Source organism: Lipotes vexillifer, unplaced genomic scaffold (assembly GCF_000442215.2).
Source record: "Lipotes vexillifer unplaced genomic scaffold, Lipotes_vexillifer_v1.1 scaffold200, whole genome shotgun sequence".
In the NCBI taxonomy this organism is placed as follows: Eukaryota; Metazoa; Chordata; class Mammalia; order Artiodactyla; family Lipotidae; genus Lipotes; species Lipotes vexillifer.
The window spans coordinates 768,020-791,975 of NW_006790475.1; the positions used below are offsets into that span (position 1 = coordinate 768,020).

Here is a 23,956-nt window from a genome sequence, read left to right on the forward strand (position 1 = left end):
CCTACAGTTTTCTGTATTTTCCTTTTGGTGATGTATATACGTTATTTTTAAAGAAACAAAAAAAAAACAAGCACTGTATTATTACTGTTTGTGCTGGCCAAGAAGCAGTTCCTCCCCACCACTCTGAGCTGACTAGAGTCCACATCTTCTTTCTTTTAAGCTCTGTCTTTTGGGCTCCTGGAGAGGAGCTGTGCTTGGGCCAGGCCTCCTGGGAACTGCGCAGGGCAGCCTTCCCTTGTGTGTCAGGTTATCCAAGAGAAACTGCTTATCTTTAAAACCTCAGCTCTTTACGTGGATGGTCCCACAGCCACATACATACTGACATCTATTAAAACCTGAGGAGCTCTAAGAAAACCCCACTATTTCCACTGCCGGTTCCATGCCTCACTGTGCCCAGGAAAGGCCTGGCTCACCTGCACGTGCCTCTGCTTAAGCAGCGTCTCATAGCGATTAGATGGCGGGAGATGGATTGTTGCACCCTGATTCTTGCATTCTGATCGTAACCGTTTGTCAAGAAGCAAACTAGCATGGAAGGAAGAGAGGACAATTTCTCACGTGCTGTGAATTTTAATGGAAATGTCAGATCAAGTTGCCCAAGATTTTGTACCCAAATTACAAACACATACTCACCTTCCCGCCATAACCTTATAATATGCAAATATCTGGTCGGCCAGCTTATAAACAAATTGGTCAAAGCAGAGATTCACCTAAAGGAAAGGAAAGGAAAGTGTGCATTAAATTTTGCTTCCCTAGGGAATTCCCTGGTGGTCCAGTGGTAAGGACTCTGCACTTTCATCGCCAAGGGCCTGGGTTCAATCCCTGATCAGGGAACTCAGATCCCCCAAGCTGTGTGGTATGGCACGTCCCGCCCCAAAAAAGCTTCCCTAAACCAAGATCAAATAACAGAACTTAAAAAAAAATTTTTTTTTGGATCCAGCAATTCCACTTCTAGGTATTTAAATGGAAACACTAACTCAAAATGATATCTGTACTGCAGGGTTCACTGCAGCACAACAGCCAAGACATAGAAACAACCTGTGTCCACTGATGGATAAATTGGATAAAGAAGGTATCTACACACACACACACACACACACACACACACACACACAAATGGAATATTACTCAGCCATAAAAGAGAAGGAAACCCTGCCATTTTTGACAACACAGATGGACCTTGAGGGTGCTATGCTAAGTGAAATAAAACAAATACTGCATGATCTCACTTATATGTGGAATCTAAAAAAAAACAAAAACAAACCCATAAATACAGAGAACAGATTGGTGGCTGCAGAGGTGGAGCATGGGAGAACTGGGGGAAGGGGGTCAAAAGGTACAAACTTCCAGTTATGAAATAAATAAGTTCTGGGGACTGAATTAAAAAACAAAACAAAACCCCAACCCTTTGTTAAGGCAACTAAAAAAGGCTCTTATGAGAAAACAGAAACATCTTTACTGTCCAACAATAGCAGATTAAATCCATTTCAGTGGGACCAGGAGTGACCACCACACCACCACTGAAAATTACGTCGGAACCTTGCTTACTGATGGAGAAAAATGCTCCAATTCTCTTAAATACAATGGAATATAAGAGAGTCTCTGTTCTTCACGTGCTCCCAGGGGCTATCGTGCACTACATCTGGGGGCAGCTCCTGACTCCAGGCTGTATGTCCCAAGAGCCGCTGCCCGTGGCCTCCTCTGGGCTCCCAACGTCGGTCAGAGTTGCAGGGTGGACACAGTCTGTGACTTCACCCTCAAAACTGTATCCTCACTTGCAAATGGGGCTAGCACATACCCCCCCGGAACTGGGATGAGGACACCCTGTGCTCAGAGCGGAGCTGCCCCAGGACCCCACGGGTCTCTGTCCCCAGCCCACCCTGCCTCACCCGGGAGCCCATGACATCTCCCCAAAGAAGCACTTCCTGTGGTTTTTGTGAGGATATGGGGAAGGAGACCCAGATGTATAATGTAATCTGCTGAGGTTAAATTCTCTTACATCTTGAGCTAGAAAGTAAGATTTTTCTCCTTAGCTGCATGTACACAGACTTAATAATTCCACTTGTAGGAATCTGTCCTCAAGAATAATCCAATACAACTAAAAAGACACGTGCAAGGAAGTTCATCAAAGCATTATTTATAATTAAAAATAAAAAGCTAAAACTAGAGAAATTAAATAGAGGTTGGTTCAGTGCATCTCTTCTGTACAATGCCCCCTGCTCTAGACTGTGTTCATGAAAGAAACAGGCAAGATATGCAGTGTTCATGACATGCAGTCACGTGAAAAGGATGTCCCCCAACAGCTGATGTTTTAAGACCCCAATCATCCTGTGTGGATGCATAGAAAAAAGTGCAGATAGAAGGGTCCACCCCAAAATGTTTATTTCAAAGTTCATTCCATTGTTTGAACCTCCTTGTATTAAAAAGAAAGGTTGTTCCCTCTAACACTCAGAGGAAAAAGGAAATTTTTAAAAGTCTATTAAAAGTGCCTGGGCCCTCACCTCTGCCTCGATTTCGTCATAGAGAAACTGCTTGTTGAACCTGGTGAGGGCATAGTGGGCGCTATCGTTGTACAGGTCCAGCGAGTAGAGGACGTACCTGCAGAGTGGGAGAGAGGTCAGGCCAGCCGCCCACACGGGGTTTCTCGGCTCTCACACCCTGCCCTCCACGGGAAATGTAACCCTCACTGTCTTCCTCTCTCATGAGGAAAAACAATCTCTTACTTCAAATGCCAAACTCGGCTTCTGTGAGGGCCCTAACAGAGGCCCCAGCAAGCTGGCCAGACCCTTGGCAGGACATGCCTGGCTCAGCCACGCCCAGAGCGCCTGCTGGGTCCACAAGGGCCTCCTGCAACTTCATCTTCTCAGTTATCGCGTTTCAAAGATTTTCACCCCACTCTGCAGTATTTTTAATAACCACAAGAATGAGTCATTTTCTTATTTTTAAGAACAAACTGTCCGACTTAAAAAGAAAAACATACAAAGGTCCTGGGCCCCAGAGCTGACCCTGAGCACACCTGGTGTGGCCAAAGCCCCTCTCTCCCTGGACAAACGGTGGTAGCCGACGGTCTCCAGAAGTAAGGTCCCTCTGAGGGCTTGAGGCACGTAAGCAGAGGGCCCAATGTGGCCCTAGAGGCGCACACACGCTCATCAAGGCCTCTAACGCTACAGAACAGACACTACGGCTGCTGCAGAGTGAGGGAAGGCCGCCCTCCTGACGTGCACAGGCGAGGACGGTGGCGGGAGGACCCGCTAGGCAGGGCCCCAATCTGCTCACTACATGACACCCCGTTTGCTATTACCTTCCCTCCATGGACTTCATATTTTCAAAATCTCTGACCCCCTGCCCTGACCCTGAGCTTCAAACTCTAAACAAAGATGTTCAATGAACATTTCCTCTCCCAAATCCATCTGAGTCAGAGGCCATGCCAGGCCACCTCTCCCCTTGCCAAGTTCCCAGGCCTCATAGCACCTGGACACAGTGGACTTAATTAGCTCTACTGCCTCAGCTCTGGATTTCAGTCTGAAGCCAGGACACCTACCTGTTCCTTGTATTGATATCTTAAGTCTCACCCCAAGAATTACGACTTCAGGGACTTCCCTGGTGGCGCAGTGGTTAAGAATCCACCTGCCAATGCAGGGGACACGGGTTGAATCCCTGGTCCGGGAAGATCCCACGTGCCACAGAGCAACTAAGCCCGCAAGCCACAACTACTGAGTCCACACGTCACAACTACTGAAGCCCATGCGCCTAGAGCCCGCACTCTGCAACAAGAGAAGCCACCGCACCACAGCAAAGAGTAGACCCCGCTCGTCACAACTAGAGAAAGCCTGCGCACAGTGACGGAGACCCAACATAGCCAAAAATAAATAAATTAAAAAAAAAGAAGAATGACGACTTCAAATGAAGTGCTGAGAATAGTCACCCCTCCCCCACCTCCCGGCTCCCAAATGCCACCAAGGGCCTCAATCACACAGACAGGAGGCTGGGACAGGTTTCCAGGACACTCACTCCATCATCGACGCTTCCTTGGTCTCCAGGATGTGGTCTGTCAGGATCCAGGGCATGGACATCTCAATGGGGAACTGGATCCTCCTGCCCATGGTCAGCTCCAGGAAGAACTCTCGGAACCACAACTGCGAAAGGTCACAGCACTGCTGGAGCGTCTCTTAAGGAATTCAAATAACACCACATTAATATTCCACAAGCAGAGAAGACTGCACAGGACAATGCGAGGGGGCGCGTGCCAGGCTCTCAGCCCTGAGCTGCAGAGAGTGCACATGAGCAGTGAGGGGTCACGTGTGCCTTGCAGTGTGGCCACAGGCAAAGCCACCTGGCCGTGCTGATTCTCACTCATAAACAGAGCAGAGTCAGCATCCAGCCCCATGGGCCCAGCACGGACACCACCGCCCACCAACAGGAGCTAGTCAATACTGCGCGCCTTCTGGTGGGATTATCTTATACGGGATACAGACACAGCATTACAGGCACACTTGGTGTAGGTCTATCTAATGCGAAATAGACAGATTGAAAAAAAAAAATGTTTCCATCCTTTTATGAAGAGAAAAACAAAAACCTTACTATTACTCTAAACCTGCAGCACTTGCAGCCAAGACAGAGGCCTCCCACCCTGGATAATGGCTGCAGCACAGAAAGAAACGTGGACGGCTCCACGATGACAAAGGGCATCCACACGTGCCCCAGTCACCCTAGGACGGGCTGTGCACGTCAGGTCACCTGCCGCCTTCTATACATTGCAGTCGTGGGTGGCTTCTGATATCTATCACCACCTGCGTCTCGAGCCAGGTGACAGTCACATTGGCCTGTGTTGCTGACCCAGTTCAGGTTACAAAGACTTTGCGTCCAGGTCACTGGGCCAGCCCCGGGCCCACAGGCCTCACCCTTCTAAGGGCCATGCCACATGGAGGGAACCCCCAGCCAGCCGTGCATTTAAAGCAACAGGTGAGGGAATGTCACGAGGGTGGCAACTTGTGTCACTGCCTGGGTGCGTGAAGGGACCAGAGCAGGGGCAACCAGGCAGGCGGAAGCATTCTAGACGGCGTTAGTGGTGTTAGAACATGCTGGGCCGGACACTGGTCAGCAGTAGCTCTTACCACTGAAATTTATCAAGTGGGTGTAGAAGAATGACTCGCGATGAAACTTTTCTATGTCCAATATGGTGGGCCCCTCGAGGCTACTTCTCAAGGTTTTCTTGGAACCACTTTTGTCTGCAATGAGGGACTCTAGCATGGTTCTCACCATGTAAAGCTGCATTATCCAAGGAAACATTTGCGGGGGAGAAAATATACATGGCACATTAGTTACGACAAACGCAGATAAACCACGAGAGGGACTGTCCCGTGGACACCGTGCAGGCTCGCAGGGGCAGCGCCCATCCACGAGGCCAAGTCGCTGCTGCTTGGGACAAAGAACTTGGAGCAGAACCCTTCGCCTCGGGCCATAAATACCAACAAGAAAAACAAACAATGTCTTACCACCAAAGGTTAATAGAGGCGGATAGGTGTAGGACTGCCTCAGAAACGCGTTAACCACATGCAAGAGCCTTTCCGTGCCCACAGACTTGAGCTGCCTGAGCAGCTCAGCAGAGCTCAAGGACTCCGCCATGGTGCGCACCAGGTAGAGCTAGACACGGACAGACAGGAGAGCGGAGACAGCGTTAGTCACACGCAGCACAGGGCGGGGACAGACACGCGGACGAGTGAGGAGGGCGCCTGTGTGCTGGCAGACAGGGGACGGACAGACCCCAGACGGCACCCTCTCTGGGCAGCAATGACTTCCTCCCAGGTATCCCAGAGGTTTCATACACAGCCAGCAACATGCTCTGCTGGCAATTCTCTAAAAGACTGACAGAGCGATTCTAAAAGCCCCCAACACAGAGATGATGAGTAAGAAGTACAAAGTCCCAAAACAGGAGGGGAAAAGCCAAAGGGCATAGTAAATCAGGTATGAAGGTCAGAGAAAAGCTGCCTGGGGGCAGAAGGGAGCTGAGTATGCCAGGAGAGGGTGCAGCAGTGGCAGCTGAAGACCACAGACACACCGAAGTATGTTTTTAAATTTCCAAAAATTTTATCTTTAGGAATGATCATTTTTAGAGCCAACATAAAAATTATAACCATACATTTAAACACCCACCAGGCAACACAGCATAAATACAGACACACAGACTCTCACCCACATTTTTGGGATAGGGGTTCATGCAGTCAAATAAAGTTCTGCATGCAAATAACCAAACCCAAGAATCACAGGGTGTCTGCACCCCAGATTCACCTGGGCGAGGAATAAAGGAGCAAAAAAGACACAAGCAGTACTTTATCTGCCCAAGCAGACAGCGGTGAGGTCATTTCACTCCCAGCCCCCCTACCAGCCCCCAGCTCAGGGTCAGCCCACTGAGGCGAACAGGCAGCGACAAGGGATCGGGGAACAAGAACCTGCGTGCTAGAGGGTCCCACGGCGCGCCGTGGCACTTTAATGTCAAAGCCGCTCTTGGGGTCCTTCTCGCCCCGCAGGGCCGGGTCGTTGAAGGGCTCGTGCCCTGTCTCCCAGTCACACACGGTCTTCCTGATGGCCTGCAGGACACTAAAACGCCCGTCAAGCTGTCAGGGCAGAGGCAGTGCTGATACGCTCGGCACTTTTACAGTCACAGCATCGCTTCGCCTCTCACACAGACAACTCTCACACATGAATCCCTCCGGAGGCAGAGGGGAGACGTGGTAATGGACCAGTTCAACGTGAAACTTTAAACATAGATCGTTTTCTTGGGGATATTACTACCCTCAGAGGATCTAATGTAGTTGCATTTTGCATCAATTAGCCCAGATGTGATGTTTTATTTCCTGAACACTGAGACATACTCAGGGCAGCAAGAGGATAGACCCCAAACGTCACCCAGAGCTGAAACTCAACCTCCCTGCAAGTCATCCCATTTTCTAACTTGAATTTGAAGTCACCAGCACAATACTGGGGACTCTGCCCGTGTCCCCAACTCACCTGGACATCGGGATGCCCCCACTCCCAACAGGGCTCCACCATTCGGTGTCCTCCACAGCGCCACCCTCAGGGCAGACGCCACACCCACACGCCCATCCTAATCACCTCACGGGGAAAGCTCTAGCTAAATCCAGAGTTACTCTAAGACTACGCTGCACATTTCCCACGTGGCGAGGCTCCATCACAGTAAGCGTGAGCAAAACCGAGGCACTACTGAAAATATGAAAACCTTTACTAAGTCCTCCAGGAGAGAGAACAAAAACTGGGAAACCTCACAGTGTAAGATCTTAATAATGCTAAAGTCATACCATAGCAGGTGACAATTATATCAACCATAAAGCAACAAAATGAAATCAGTACATGTGTGAGTCCCTGTGAGCTTCATTCTAGGTAAATGTCTCTGAAAGAAAACTTTATCTAAAAGGCTAAACATTAATAGAAAACTAGCTCAAGATTGCTACAGGAACTCTGCAATATGTATGTACCGGGTTGGCCAAAAAGTTCATTCGGGTTTTTCTGTAACCTCTTACGGAGAAACCTGAACAAACTTTTTGGCCAAAGCAATAGTTTTTGACTCATTTGTAAGACAGGCGAGAAGGAACAGAAGCAAAAATACTGAAGAAATGGGAGATGAGATTCTGGGTTGTGTGTCCCTACAGGCCTGGTGAACGGAACTGCCAGACAGATTCTGAGACAATCCCAGGCCCCAGATAAGCACACCCTTGTCCCTGGGTCTCCAGACTGCCTGGACCTTCTGTAGTTGATTTACTGTGGGTTGCTCAGGTTAATAATTGGACCCACTGCATTACATTTAGAGGAAATTTACCCAAAGGGTGCCTGGAGGTTGAATATAAATGCACTTTATGAAAATGTTAACTCTACAGCTGTTCAAACCTAAGCTGATCCTTCAGTTTTGGATGACCGTGCAGGGAGTGTGTGCAGCAGGGCTGACCTCTGGATGACGTTTTTCTTCTTCTTGATGGCCTGCCTGAGCGGCTCCCTGAGGGTGACCTGGGAGAAGTCCTGCAGCGCGGCGTAGACAGTGTGGCGGATGGCATGGTTGAACACACTCTCCATCCTGCCCATCAGCACCTGCAAGCCTTTGATCATGGCGATCACCTGCAGGGGCATGGACACATCATCTTCAGTGTGCTGGAGGGTCACAGCTGAGCTCCATGGGCCTGACACATGCCAGGAGACTGCCTCCCCCAAGCACAGGGCCTCACCCTGGCCTCCTGTGTTTCTGCTCTGCACCTGCAGCTGTCCCTGTTCCTACCTGCAGCTGTCCCTGTTCCTAGGTCTGACCCCATCAGACCATGAGTGCCTCGAGGGCAGGGACAGATCTGCTTGGCCTGGAGCCAACATGGAGATTTGGTAACTGACTCAAAATACTGCTGAATGCCTTAGGGTGCACCTCTCTGTGAAAGACTTCAACAAAACAGAAAAAGATTCAGGAAAGCAAATTTGTTATTATCTGGACAGGAAAAAAGAAGTTACAAGCTTGTAACCCAAATCCCATCTGTTAAACCAGCGGTCCCCAACCTTTTTGGCACCAGGGACCGGTGTCATAGAAGACAGTTTTTCTGAGGATGGGATCGGGGGGAAGGTTTTGGGATGATTCAAGTGCATTACATTTATTGTGCTCTTTATTTCTATTATTATTACATTGTACTATATAATGAAATAATTATACAACTCACCATAATGCAGAATCAGTGGGAGCCCTGAGCTTGCTTCCCTGCAACTAGATGGTCCCATATGGGGTTGATGGGAGACAGTGATACCCGAACTGTGTTGCTTATGTCCAGTCTACTCCGTAAGATGCAGCTTAATTGTCACTTGCCACTCACTGATAGGGTTTTGATACATGTCTGCAAGCAATTATTTATTATGGTCTCTGTGCAGTCAAACCTCTCTGCTAATGATAATCTGTATTTGCAGCCGCTCCCCAGTGCTAGCATCACTGCCTCGGCTCCACCTCAGATCACCAAGCATTAGATTCTCATAATGAGCGCACAACCTAGATCCCTCACATGCGCAGTTCACAGCAGGGTCCGCACTCCTATGAGAATCTAATGCCGCCGCTGATCTGACAGGAAGCAGAGCTCAGGCAGTAATGCGAGCGATGGGGAGCGGCTGTAAATACAGATGAAGCTTCGCTCACTCGCCTGCCGCTCACCTCCTGCTGTGTGGCCAGGGGGTTGGGAACCCCTGTGTTAAACAATAATGGTACAGTGAATTAATATGCATAAAAAGGTCAGAAGAAAATGCACTGAACTGCTTGAAGTTCATTTTTGTGATGGCATCAGAGACATGATCCTGTCCTCATTTCACATGTGTGTTTTCTGTTTGCTTTGAGGATTTATATGACGAATCTGGGTTGCTTTTCTAATGAGGAAAAAAAAGGGAAATTTTCTATATAAAAAGCAAATTCTCCAACTGAAGTTGAATTGAATTCAAATTCACAGCAATCTGAATGAAAATGAAATTATTATAGATTCAAACTTATGGGATGTAGGAAAAGGTGTGCTGAAAGGTAAATTTGGAACTTTGGATGCATATATTAGAAAACAAAAAAGCCTAAAGATAATAATAACCTAATACTGATCACTAATTTATAAAAAGGTAAAACAAAATAACCCCCTCCAAAAGTAGAGGGAAATGAATATCTAAAAGCAAAAATTAATGAAATAGAAAACAAGTATATAATAGAGGGTGATCAACTAAGATAAAGCTGTTTTATAAACAAACAAACAAATGGTCAGCAAGACTGATGAAGAAAAAAAAACAGATAAGGTATGAATTACAAGCATTACAAATAAAGAGGGGACACTACCACACGATTTACAAATATTAAGAGATTACGAGACTATACGGGAATAGGATAAACATACAGATCAGTGGAATAGAATTAAGAGTCCAGAAATAAACCCTCACATCTATAGTCAATTAATTTTCAAGAAGGGTGTGAAAATAATTCAATGGGCTAATATTATCTTTTCAACAAATAGTATTGGTACAACTGAATATCCACAAGCAAAAGAATGAAGCTGGACTCCTGTGTAGGAAAGGGTCATCTCAGCAGGCCTGGGATGACCAAACCCTGCACGTTCCCAGGAAAGGTCTGGCCCTTGGCTGGCTCCTAGGAACCAACTCAGCCACTGGAATACTCAGCCTGAAGAATGTCTGTGTGCCTGAGGCTTTGGGCCATTGCAATAGCAGTTTCACCAGATATTTTATGCTAACAATGTGATCTATAGCAAACAGCTGTTTTTGCTCTGGATCTGGAGTCTGAGTAGCTGAGGTCAATCGTGCATGTGCCACATGCCTACATTACTGACCCTCAATAAAATTCCTGGACACCAAGGCTCAGGTGAGCTTCCCTGGTTGGCAACACTTTGCATCTGTTATCACCCATCACTGCCAGGAGAATTCAGCACATCCCCTGCAGCTCCAATAGGAGAGGGACACTAGAATTTGCACCTGGTTTCTCCTGGACTTCACCCAGGTGTCTTTTCCCTTTGCTGATTTTAATCTGTGTCCTTTTGGTATAATAAATCATAACCTTGAATATAACAGCTACTTAGTCCTGTGAGTCCTTCCAGCAAATCTAGCCTGAGGGTGGTCTTGGGGACCCCTGACAGAACACCCTACCCCACACCATAAAAAAATTAACTCAAAATGGATCACACCTCAAATATATGAGGCAAAACATAGGAATAAATCTTTGTGACTTAGGTTAGGCAGTGATTTCTTATGATATGACACCAAAAGCACAAGTAACCAAAGGAAAAATTGAAAAACTGAACTTTATCAAAATTAAAGACTTTTATGCTTCAAAAGACCCCATGAAGAAAGTAAAAAGTTAATGGGAGAAAATACTGCAAATCATATGTCTGATAAGAACTGGTATCTAGAATACATAGAGAACGCAATAATAAAAAGACAACTAATTCAATTAAAAAATGGGCAAAGGATCTGAACAGACATTTCTCCAAAGATATACAAACTATCAATAAGCACAGAAAACATGCTCAACAGCATTAGTTGTTATAAAAATGCAAATCAAAACCACAATGAGGTATTACTTCATATCTAGTAGGATAGCTGGAATCAAAGGACAGATATCAGGAGTTGGCAAGGAGTTGGAGAAAGTGGGACCCTCTAGCACTGCTGGTAGGAATGTAAAGTAGTGCTACCACTTTGCAAAAAATCTGGTAGTTTCTCAAAATGTTAAACACAGAGATACCACATGACCCAGCAATTCTACTCCTAGGTGTATCACCAGAAGGAACGAAAACAAGTCCACACAAAAATCTATATACAAAAGTTCATAGCAGCATTACTCAAAAGTGAAAAACTAAAACAATCCAGGTATCCATCAGCTAATATGGATAAATAAAATGTGATATATACATACAATGGAATATGATTTGGCAATGAAAAGAACGAAATACTGATACACATGTGAACCTTGAAAATATTATGTTAAGTGAACAAAGCCAATCACAGCCACGTATTGTATGAAATGCCCAGAATAAGCAAATATACAGAGTCAGACGGTAGACGGGTAGCTGCCGCGGGATGAAGAAAGGGGAGAATGGGGGTGGGGGGGTGACTACTAATGGGTTCCTTTTTGAGGTGACAAAAATGTTCCAAATTTGATTGTGATTGCACAATTCTGTGAATAGGTACCCCCGAAGCACTGGATTTTACACTTTAAATGGGTGAACTGTATGGTATGGGGCGGGGGGGAAGCTGTTACCAATAAGATGAGAACTTACTATAAAAAACTGTGTCAAAAATTAGAAAATTTAGAAAGATTCTTAGAAAACCTTTGAAAATACAACTTACCAAAACTGATACAAGAAGAAACAGAAAATCTGAATACCCCTACATATAGCAAAGACATTGAAAGTTTCAAAAACCATCCCATAAAGGAAAAGCTTCACCAATAAATGCTAGAAAACATTTAAGGGAAAAAATAACATCTTACACAAACCACTACAGACAACAGAAAAGAAGGAAGTGCTATGAGCCATTTTACAAAGCCAGCATCCAAAAACTAGTGTGGAAGGTTATAAAAAAGCAATGTTACCCACTCCTCAGGTGTGGGCTAAGCACAGTGACTTCCTCCCCAAAAGCGCCCTATGAAAGGGGGCGATGGCCGGCGTGGGTAACCTCAGCCAGGTGACCAAGGGCAACAGCACACTGATGAACCAGTGACAGCATGGCCCTCTGATGTGAGGTGATAAAAACAGCTCTGTGGTCCTCCTTCGTAAAAGCTACAACCCCAGTCTAATCAAGAAAAAAAACATCAGATAGGGCTTCCCTGGTGGCACAGTGGTTGAGAGTCTGCCTGCCGATGCAGGGGACACGGGTTTGTGCCCCGGTTCGGGAGGCTCCCACATGCCGCGGAGCAGCTGGGCCCGTGAGCCATGGCCACTGGGCCTGCGCGTCCAGAGCCTGTGCTCCGCAACGGGATAGGCCACAACAGTGAGAGGCCCGCATACCGCAAAAAAAAAAAAAAAAAAAAAAAAATCAGATAAATTCCAATTGAGGGACATTCTAAAAACACCTGACTAGCACTCCTCAAAACCGTCAAGGTCATCACAAACAAGGAAAGTCTGAGACACTGTCGTGATCTAGAAGAGCCAAAGGACACATGATGACTATATGTGATGTAGGATCCTGGATCCGAGGAAGAACATTATAGAAAAGTGAGGAAATATGAATAAAGCAAGGGCTTTAGCTAATAATAATGTATTGATACTGGCTTATTAAAAATGTAACAATACTAATGTAAGATGTTAGTAATAAGTGAAAATGGGTGAGGGGTATATGGGAATTCACTATACTACCTTTGCAATTTTTCCGTAAATCTAAAAGTATTCTAAAATGAAACACTGAAAGAAAAAATATTATCAAAAGCCACTCTTACTCATGAGCCTTGATGCAAAAATCCAAATCAAAATATTAACAACTTATATCCAGCAATATATAAAGAGGATAATATATCATGATCAAGTTGAGTTTAAACCAGGAATGCAAGGCTAGCTTAACATCAAACCAGACCCAAAAAATCCTATCAGTGTAAATCTACCACATTAATGGAATAAAAAAGTCATAAAACTATCTCAACGGATGCAGAAGTGTTTTATAAAACTAATATAAAATCCATGATAAAATCTCTTAGCAAACAAGGAATAGAAGGCCACTTTTCTGATCTGAGGAAGGGTGGTTATAAGGAACCTACAGCAAATATATCATACGGTGTGATGTTGAAAGCCTTCCCTTTGAGATGAGAAACAAGACAAAGATGCCTGGAGCCTCCTTCTATTTAATGAGTAGGGATCCTACCCAGTGTGATTTAAAAAAAAATAGAAGGGGAAGAAATAAAACTGTCATCATTTCCAGATGATATGATTATATAAGTAGAAAATCCAAAAGAATATATGGGTAATTTATTACAATTAATAAGTGAGTTTAGACAAGTTGGTAGATACAAGGAAAATACAAAAAATAATTTTGATTTTTAAACATCAGTGATAAACATTTAGAAAAAAATTAAAATACACCATCAAATACCTAGAAATAAAGCCAAGAAAAGGTGTGCAAAAGTTTTACAGATGAAAAGAGATCTTAGAGAATCTTAACAAATGGAGGGACATACCAGATTCATAAAAGACTTAATTTTATAAATTTGTCAATTCTTCCTAAAATGATCTATAGGTTTATTCATATCCTCATAAAAAATTCTAACAGGTTTCACTGGGACATGGAAAGGTGATTCTAAAATGTTCATGAAAATACAAAGAGCAAGAATAGCTAAGGAACTCTTGAAGACAGAAAGACCTGCTTTACCAAGCACACGATTAACTATTGTAATTAACACAGAGGGGTGTTAGAAAAGGATAGACAAACTGACCAATGGATTAGAACATGAACAGAAACACACCTGCCCAGGTATGGTCACCTGACTCACAACAGAGGCGGCAAGAAGAGCAGTTGGGAGGGTTGGTGGGGACATTTCAGATCCAAATGTGAAAGCAGAATAAGACATCCAGAAGACAATGTAGGAGACATCTTCATGACCTTGGGCTATGCAAAGATTCCTTAAATAAGGCAGGAAATGTACAGCTATAAAATCTCCATCCAAACACTGGATGGCAGAGCAATTAAGAACTATTCATCCAAAGGGTCCTAATGACAGTGCAGAGCTGGGGACCACACAGCTGTGAAAGGGGCTCTTCTCCCTCAGACACCCAGGTCCTGGCTCACTCCTCTTGTGTGTGGCCATAAGAAGCTGCTGCAGCTCCCAGGCTCTCACTCAGAACATACCCCGACTGCCCCAGGGGAGTGTCCACGCAGAGACTGGGAACCCACAACCTATTTTACTCTCTGTTTTGAGAACTGTGACAGATGCAAAGGGCCGCCCTACACAGATACAATGACATCAGATAAGCAGTTCATTCATGTTTTTGCCTTTGCTTTGTAAAGGGAAGACAGTTTCAGGCCAGAGTCAAAGAAGGAAGAGAAAGCAGACAAAGCACACCTCCACCAGGGCGAACTTCTCCTCACTGGTGTAGTTGTAGCGCGTGGCACGCTCATACTCCTCGGCGTTGTCAGGGCAGTCCTTGTTGGAGTACTTGTCCGTTGGGTGCACAAGTTTCCACGAATACTGGTGTGGTCAAAAAGAGGGGAGACAGCCACACTGAATGATAAATGCTTAACTGCTGGTCTGACTCACAGGACCATCACCAAAGCTACCAAAGGTCAGCCTTTTATTGTTCACTGAGTCTGAAAGTCACACAGCGGCATGTGTGCTCACACACACATGCATACTATACATGCACATGTGGGCACTCACACACTACACGTGCACACACACACAGACACCACACACGCGCACACATGGTCCACCTCCATAAAACTGCAAAATGTTCTGGCAATGTGACTTCAGGTTCAAGTAATACATCAGATACTTAAGAAATACATCCGGTAAAAAGGCCTGGATATTTTATGTGGAATATCTAAGACTATAAGCGTTTCATCACCATTTCTGAAAGAATCAGCCTTTCAAACAATCAGGTACCCAACCAAATATAATAATCCTTATCTGAGCAAAATAAACAACAAAAGGGAAAATCCTCTATGACTTATGGGTATCCAAATCTTTCTATGCATCAGAAACCACTTTACTAATCCTAATCAAAAGAAACTGATGGCTAGAAATACACAGAGAGTGCTGTTTAAAAAAAATGAGAATTAAAAATCATCAAAACAATACAAATTTAATTCTATCAATATGTTTTAAAAGGCCCTTTATTTGTAATATATGTAAATGAAGTGTACATTGAGCCATCTTAGAAACATTTAAATTAATATATACTCTTATTTCTAGCGCCAAAGATAAAAAGCCAATTTGTTCTCAATCCAAAGACGAAAGCTAATGCAGAAAAAATATAATTTAGTCAAGTTTGGAAAGAAAAGCACTTCTAACTAACTAGGGGGTGCATTTCCAAATAAAAGTGAGAGTGCCCACCACTTCCATCACGTGAGCACTCCACTGGGACAGCAGCTGCAAGCCCTGCAGTGCCAGGTCGAAGAGCTTCCGGTACTCAGCATCCGTCTTCTGAGCCTCCTGGCGGCCTGAGCCTGTGACCACCTAGAGAAGACAGAGCATCAAGAAGTCATAAACGTCCAGGAAACCACCTATCAAACCCAATCTAGAAGCCTACCCCAGATGTACACTCACAAAGTAGAAAATGATATGAGCACAAGACTCTTCAGTGCATCAAAAGGCAGAGCAACTGCAGAGCCCGCATGATGGGCACACATAGCTCAAAACACTGAGAAAGGCCGCCACAGCCTGCGCTGGAGGGGTCTGCAGACCGGGTCCTTCCTGAAACATGCACACAGCATGTTTCTAACTTAGCTGATAAAGGAAAACGTGCCCACATGTGTTATTTGCTTATATCAAATAATGAAAACTTAGATTTACGAATGTTTATCTACAGGCCAGGAAAGCAGAGGGTAGAGAGGAAGGCAGACTTCTCTGAACATACCTCCTCTGATAGATCTGACTTTAGAACCACATAAACATTTATATATTATGATATAAAATTAAATTAGGAGGAAAAAGCAATCCCCCAAACTCAAACACAAAATTAAACAATGAACTGAGCTGTGTAGGACTGAATTGGCCTTGTGACCACACAGAGGAACCATGTAGGGTAAGTGCCTAACATTAAGGTATCCATTTCAAAGACATCCATCTTGAATAAACATATTGCCAGCTACCCAAGTAGATAAAGAGCCAGCCCACCCATGAAGTTCCCCTTGTAGAAAGCCCATGGTGACCTAGATAACTGCCAACCGGGCTTTTCCACTCCCACACCTTCATCCCTGCTCTTATGTTTTAAATTCACCAACAGTGAACCTGTGAAACCCTAGCCCTGACAAAGGCAGAGCCCCAGGTCTGTGCTCCCTCCCTCTCTACCTATGACCTCGCTTTGGGGCTCTGGGTGTGCTGTGTACCCTCTAGGACCTGTCAGTAATCAAACTTGTTTTTCTCAAAGTTCCCTGATTGTCACTGCGGAGGGTATGTTGCAATCATGAGGATCACAAGGGCCAGTCCAGCCACAACACTGGCTCTGGTGTGGGCTGGAGGTGGGGTGTCTGTGGGGACTGCCAAGAGGAGTACAGGTCCAGGCATCACTATCTGTAGGCTGAGACCAACACAAAACAAACCACTTCAGTGACTTTGAAAAATAACGATTTGATGTAACATCCCTAGAGGAAGAAACCTAAGGACAAAATTAACTGCAAAATAAACCTGAAGGGCTTCCCTGGTGGCGGAGTGGTTGAGAGTCCACCTGCCGACGTAGGGGACGCGGGTTCGTGCCCTGGTCCGGGAAGATCCCACATGCCACGGAGCACCTGGGCCCATAAGCCATGGCCGCTGAGCCTGCGCGTCCGGAGCCAATGCTCCGCAATGTGAGAGGCCCGCGTACCGCAAAAAAAAAAAAAAAAAAAAAAAAAGAAAGAAAATCTGAATTTCTAGTAATTGTTATTAGCAGTGCCAGTACTATTTTAAGACTGCTGAGTGTATACTGAGACATATAATCTGACCCTAGTCAAAATATGCTGGGATTCCCTGGTGGTGCAGTTGTTGAGAGTCTGCCTGCCAATGCAGGGGACACGGGTTCGTGCCCCGGTCCGGGAAGATCCCACATGCCGCGGAGCGGCTGGGCCCGTGAGACATGGCCGCTAAGCCTGTGAGTCCGGAGCCTGTGCTCCACAATGGGAGAAGCCACAGCAGTGAGAGGCCCACGTACCGCAAAAAAAAAACAAAATATGCTGGAGTCTTTAAGAACGAGGACTTTCACCATGGGAGAAAAAAGAAAAAGGCAGAAGGAAACTGAAGTAGACTGACTAGAAAACAGTACTCAAAAAGCTGGTTTGTTTCTTTAGATATGCTAGGGAATCAATTATTTTAACACCTGATGCATAAAGCAAAGGAATCCAGCTCTGGAAGGTGCAAGAAGCTGAGAGGACCACCAAGCTGAGGCCTGGTGAAGTCACACATCAGGGCAGGGGATGCAGCCGTCCACATCCCAGAGAGTCAGCTGGACCCTCCAGCAGCCCTCAGCATGGCCACCAAGAGGCCAAATGGGTCAGGACAGTGGGAGCTGACTCTGATCAGGGCCCTGAGCCGGCAGCGTACAGGACACACAGGGGACAGAAGTCATGCAAATGACACCATAGGGAATGAGGGAGATGGTGGGGACAGGCATGTCAACCAACTGCAGTGTATGGAACTTATTTGGGTGCTGAGGCACACAAACCTGGAAAAATACACCACTAATGATAATGAGCAAACGGGAAATCTGAACAATGACCCACTATTTAATATTAGGGAATACATTTGTTTTTTTTTTAGGTGGGCTGGTATTATGGTTATATGTTAAAAAGGGCCCTTATCTTACAGAGACACATGGGAAATACTTTCAGAGAGAGTGCTATGTTATCTTGGATTGCTTCAAGCTAACCCAGACCGAGGCACAGGGTTGGAGGAATAATTGAAAAGGGGCGAGTGATTAAGCTCAGTGTGGCACCTGAGGGGCCAGGACTGGTCTCCTCCTTTGTATGCTTGAAAATTTACGTAATGGATAAACTGAACAAAAAACAAACAAAAAAAATTTATACCCAGAACCTGGCTCTGGTCACTGTTAGAAAATGAAGAGATCTGGGGGCTCTTGAGGACTCAGGGTCTGTGCACAGCTACACTGACATTCTCATGAACTATTCAAACCCAGCCGCTGTCCCTGCTCAGTACAAATCCTTACCCTCTAGTCAAAAGAAACTGAGCAAACAACTTGAAAATAAAATTAAAAAGAGAAGTCCACTTACAATAGGATCAAAAGGAATAAAACACTTAGGAATAAATGTAACAGAATAAGTACAAAGCTCCTACTCCGAAAATGATCAAACATTTTTGAAAGTTATCAAAGAAGGACTAAACAAATGGAAAGATATCCCCCATGTTCATGGATTGGAGGTCTCAATCTTGTTAAGATGGCAATACTCCCCAAACTGATATACAGATTCAGGGCAATTCCTATTAAAATTCCAGGTGCCTTATTCTGTAGAAATTGACAAGTTGATCCTAAGATTCATATGGAAATGCAAAGGATCCACAAATAATCTTGACAAAGATGACAAAACAAACTTTAAAAAGAAGAACAAAGCTGTAGGGCTTATATTATCTGGTTTTAAGATTTACTATAAAACTGTAAAATCAAGACAGTGTGGTAGTGGCATAAGGACCAACAAAAGGTCAATGGAACAGAACTGACAGCCCAGAAATAAAGCCTCAGGAGTAGAATCAATTGATTCCCCCCATCACCCAGTTTTACTGAGAAATAAATGACACACTAACACACAACTTTGTATTAGTTTAAGGTGTACAATGATTTGATTTGATATGCATATATTGTGAAATGATTATACAGTAAGTTAACATTCACCAACTCACATGGTTACAATTTTTTTTCTTGTGATGAGAACTTCTAAGATTTACTCTCCTAGGAATTTTCAAATATGCAATACCATATTGTTAACTGTAGTCACCATGCTGTATATTACATCCCCAGAAATTATTTATCTTATAACTGAAAGTTTGTACCTTTTGACCATCTTCACCCATTTCTCCCACCTCTTGCCTCTGGCACCTACCAATCTGTTCTCTGTATCCATGAGTTTGTTTTTTTTTAGATTCCACATAAAGTGATATTAAATAGTATTTGTCTTTCTCTATCTGACTTAGTTCACTTAGTATAATGCCCTTTAAGGTCCATCCATGTTGTCACAAATGCCAGGATTTTGTTCTTTTTAAGATTTTTTTGATGTGGACCATTTTTAAAGTCTTTATTGAATTTGTTACAATATTGCTTCTGTTTTATGTTTGGGTTTTTTTTGGCCACGAGGCATGTGGGATCTTAGCTCCCTGACCAGGGATCGAACTTGCACCCCTGTCATTGGAAGGCGAAGTCTTAACGACTGGACCACCAGGGAAGTCCCAGGATTTCCTTCTTTTGTATGGCTGAATAATATTCCATTGCATACTGTATGCAACATTTTCTTTATCCATTCATCTCTCTATAGACACTTAGGCTGTTTCTTTGCTTTGGCTCTTGTAAATAATGTTATAATGAACATGGAGGTGTACAGTCAGTTGATTTCTGTTGAGGGTGCCTTCAGTGGGGAAAGAATGGTATTTTAAAAACAGTACTGGGGGGGGGGGTTCCCTGGTGGTGCAGTGGTTGGGAGTCTGCCTGCCGATGCAGGGGACACAGGTTCGTGCCCTGGTCCGGGAAGATCCCACATGTCGCGGAGTGGCTAGGCCTGTGAGCCATGGCTGCTGAGCCTGCGTGTCCGGAGCCTGTGCTCCGCAACGGGAGAGGCCACAGCAGTGAGAGGCCCAGGTACTGCAAAAACAAACAAACAAGAAAACAGTACTGGGAAAACTGTATATCCACATACAAAAGAATGAAGTTGGACCCTTAACTTATACCATATTCAAAAAGTAACTTAGGGCTTCCCTGGTGGCACAGTGGTTGAGAGTCCGCCTGCCGATGCAGGGGACACGGGTTCGTGCCCCGGTCTGGGATGATCCCACATGCCACAGAGTGGCTGGGCCTGTGAGCTATGGCCGCTGAGCCTGTGTGTCCGGAGCCTGTGCTCCGCAATGGGAAAGGCCACAACAGTGAGAGGCCCGCATACCGCAAAAAAAAAAAAAAAAAAGTAACTTAAAATGGATCATAGATCTAAATATAAGAGCTAAAACTACAAATCTCTTAGAAGAAAACAAGGGGTAAATCTTTGTGACTTGGGTTAGGTCATGGTTTCTTCATTATGACCAAATGCACAAACAACCGAAGAAAAAATAGATAAAATTGGACCACATCACAAATAAAAAATTGTGCTTCAAAGGATACCATCAAGACAGCAAAAAGACACAGAAGAAAATATTTGAAAATCACATAACAGATAAGGGATAGAATATAAGAACTCACACAACTCTACAGTAAAAAAAAGGTAAATAACCCAATTTAAAAATGGGCAAATGACTTCAGGACAAATTTTTAAAAACTGGCCAATGAGCATATGAAAAGATACTCAGTTTCATTAGTCATTAAGGAAATGCAAATCCAAACCACAACCAGATACCACTTCGCATTCACTAGGATGGCCAGAATCAATAAAACAGACAGTAACAAGTGCTGGCAAGGATGGGGGGACATCAGACACTCACAGACTGCTGGTGGGTGTAACATAGTGCAACCGCCTTGAAAACAGCCTGGCAGTTCCTCAAAGTGTTCAACACAGAGGTGCCATAAGACTCAGCAATTCCATTCCTAGATAGCTACCCAAGAGAAATGAAACCTTATGTCCACACAACACTTGTACATGGATGTTAACAGTAGCATTATTTGTAACCCACTGTCCATCAGTCAACAGCAGATGAGCAAACCAACAAAATGTGGTGTGTCCAAGCAGCGGAGTATTATTCAGCCATAAAATTATTATAAATATTATAAATAAGCCATGAAATTATTGATACATGCTGTAACATGGATGAACCTTGAAAATACTATGTCAAATGAAAAAAGCCAGTCACCAAGGAGCACATATTATGATTCCATTTATATAAAATGTCCAGTAGGCAAATCCATAGATTGAAAGTAGATCGCCACGTGCTAGAAGGAAGGGGAATGGGGAGTGACTGCTATAGGTGCAGAGTTGCTCCAGGAGATGATGAAAATGTTCAGAAATGGACTAAAACCCTTTGAATTGTATAATTTAAATCAGAGAATTGCCTAGTATGTGGATTATGTCTTCATAAATCTGTTTAAAAGTAAACTGTGCAAAGCTTTTAAAGGTGGATCTCTTCTTTCTTATTAAAATCATCATCTAATCATCTAAGGGCTTCCCTGGTGGCGCAGTGGTTGAGAATCTGCCTCATAATACAGGGGACATGGGTTCGAGCCCTGGTCCGGGAGGATCCCACATGCCGCGGAGCAACTGGGCCCGTGAGCCACAACTACTGAGCCTGCGCGTCTGGAGCCTGTGCTCCGCAACAAGAGAGGCCGCGATAGTGAGAGGCCCGCGCACCGCGATGAAGAGCGGCCCCCGCTTGCCACAACTAGAGAAAGCCCTCGCACAGAAACGAAGACCCAACACAGCAACAATAAATAAATTAATTAATAAACTCCTACCCCCAACATCTTCTTTAAAAAACAAAAAACAAAAAACCACGCATATGCCCTTTTAAAAAAAAAAAAAAAACCATCATCTGATTATAAAGGCACGACAGCAGACACCAGAAGGCACACAGGAACCACGCATGCTGTCAAGTGCTCCTATTTGGAAGGGTAGAAGCCAGCTCTCTGTGTTGTCTGAGAACAACTCAGGAACTCAGTTTACAACTAAATCATGAAGTCCTGGGGACTGGCCCTCACCTCTACTCTTCAGGCTGTACTGGCCTCCGCAGAGGAGTGAGCTAACGCTTCCTCATGGGGAGTCGGCCGCCCACCTGGGGTCCGCAAGGAGGCGACGTCCCCCAAGCATTGGGGCTGTCTTTCAGTCATCTTGGTTACAGGATGACAAGTGCTTGGGGGTGAGGGATGGAGTGCACATTGTCCTGCAATGAGCAGGACCAACAGATTGTTCCCCCCAAATGTAATGGGCCTCCTGAGAACCCCGAGGTACCGCGATCTCGGAAACCAGACCTGCGTACATGGCCCCAAGTCCCCGGGTCCCTCTAGATCACCTGCAGCACCCACGCCACTGACCACCGCTCTGACCCTGACCTCGGTGCCCGGTCCACTAAGACGTGAGAAACGACACTCCTGCTGCCGCTCCCCCTCGCTCAGACCCCCGTGCCACCCACCCCACGCGCAAGCAGCAATGGCCTGAAGCCAGGCTTGGGGCAGGTGTGGGGAACGTGACCGGCCCAAGCAAGGACACAGAGAGCCCAGCTGCAAAGCTGGAAGGAATTAACAAGGCCCACGGCCGAAGAGACCCCACTTCCTCCAACACCCAACTCCAGGTCTCCTCTGGGCACTCAATGCATCTGCCCACCGACTCAGAGGCTCCTGCACTTTCTCCCTCTAGACACGAACGGGGCGCAAGTCAGAACCACCCCTTCTGTTCCTGACATCCTCCACTCTCCCCACCCCTCTCCTAGCAGCTTGGAACCATGGAACTACACTAGGAAATGCACTTAATTCACGGTCTCACCTCAGTCCTCAGCCCCGTGTTAACGTTTTTCTGAAAAAAGAAGATGCTTTCTTGTACAGCTGAACAGATCCAAACAAACTCCATTGCATTTGCCCTGCCTTATCCATTATTATCAGTGCTTTTTAAGCACGCAGTGCCAAACTACGTTTCTCAAAGCGATCAATGGTAGTATTTGGGTGCAGAGAATACAAGGGCCACACCAGACCCCGAGTCCCCGGGTGCGCTTTGCAGGCAGAGGCCACTCACCTCGCTGTTGCTATAGCGCGCCAGCTCCGAGATGAAGCGCATGTGGTCCTCCCGGATCTGTACCATCTGCTCGCAGATGTTGTACTGTGGGCTGCTGCTGGAGGACGTGCACGTCCATCTGGTGGTAAAGGGGAAGCATGCGTTACCTGACAGGCGACTGGCTGAGGGCACATGCACAGCAGGCCCACCTACCACCCCGGGAGCCCCGCTGCAGCCAAGAGGTAGAGGTGCAGAGGAAACGTGGAATTCTCCGCATGGAAACAGAGCCGGGCCTGCCTCATCTCCCTGCGTCAGGGCTGCGTCCTACCTTCTCATGTCTGTATTCTGGAAAAGGAACCGTAATTTCTCCTTAATCGGCAAACTACTTTCCACAAAGCTGGGACGTGTTGCTGAATTCAGGACACTGCAACACCCTTGCAGGGCCCCTTGACAGATTACTGCAGAGTAGGCAGGAACTAATATTTCCTTATTACTCACATATGAAAACATAGTTACAGTACAAAACAAGTCAGCCAAGGACTCAGGGACAAAAGTTATCCTTAATGAGAGAGTTGAAACTGACAGGACTTGGAAATTAGACAGTGTTGCTATAGCTATGTGCACAACACACCATTTCAGCAGCAAACAGATACAGTCGATGTGGTGGAAAAACGTGTATCAAGAATTAAATCTGGGCTTCCCTGGTGGCGCAGTGGTTGAGAGTCCGCCTGCCGATGCAGGGGACGCGAGTTCGTGCCCGGGTCGGGGAGGATCCCCCGTGCCGCAGAGCGGCTGGGCCCGTGAGCCATGGCCACTGAGCCCGCGCGTCCGGAGCCTGTGCTTCGCGGAGGCAGAGGCCAGAGCAGTGAGAGGCCCGCATACCGCAAAAAAAAAAAAAAAAAAAAAAAATTAAATCTGT

At 45.5% G+C, this 23,956-nt stretch overlaps 1 protein-coding gene across 1 annotated transcript in view; it reads right to left on the reverse strand.

The window, feature by feature from the left end:
- Positions 1-23,956, reverse strand: part of CYFIP1 (cytoplasmic FMR1 interacting protein 1) — a 65,785-nt gene that overhangs the window by 26,314 nt on the left and 15,515 nt on the right. The window contains exons 10-19 of the mRNA XM_007463765.1: positions 23,059-23,176; positions 15,551-15,673; positions 14,561-14,686; positions 7,958-8,124; positions 6,447-6,594; positions 5,112-5,265; positions 4,009-4,165; positions 2,499-2,595; positions 631-707; positions 414-522 (exon numbers count right to left, since the gene is read on the reverse strand). Coding sequence (XP_007463827.1) covers positions 414-522; positions 631-707; positions 2,499-2,595; positions 4,009-4,165; positions 5,112-5,265; positions 6,447-6,594; positions 7,958-8,124; positions 14,561-14,686; positions 15,551-15,673; positions 23,059-23,176 — 1,276 coding nt within the window. The remainder of the gene's footprint in view (positions 1-413; positions 523-630; positions 708-2,498; positions 2,596-4,008; positions 4,166-5,111; positions 5,266-6,446; positions 6,595-7,957; positions 8,125-14,560; positions 14,687-15,550; positions 15,674-23,058; positions 23,177-23,956) is intronic.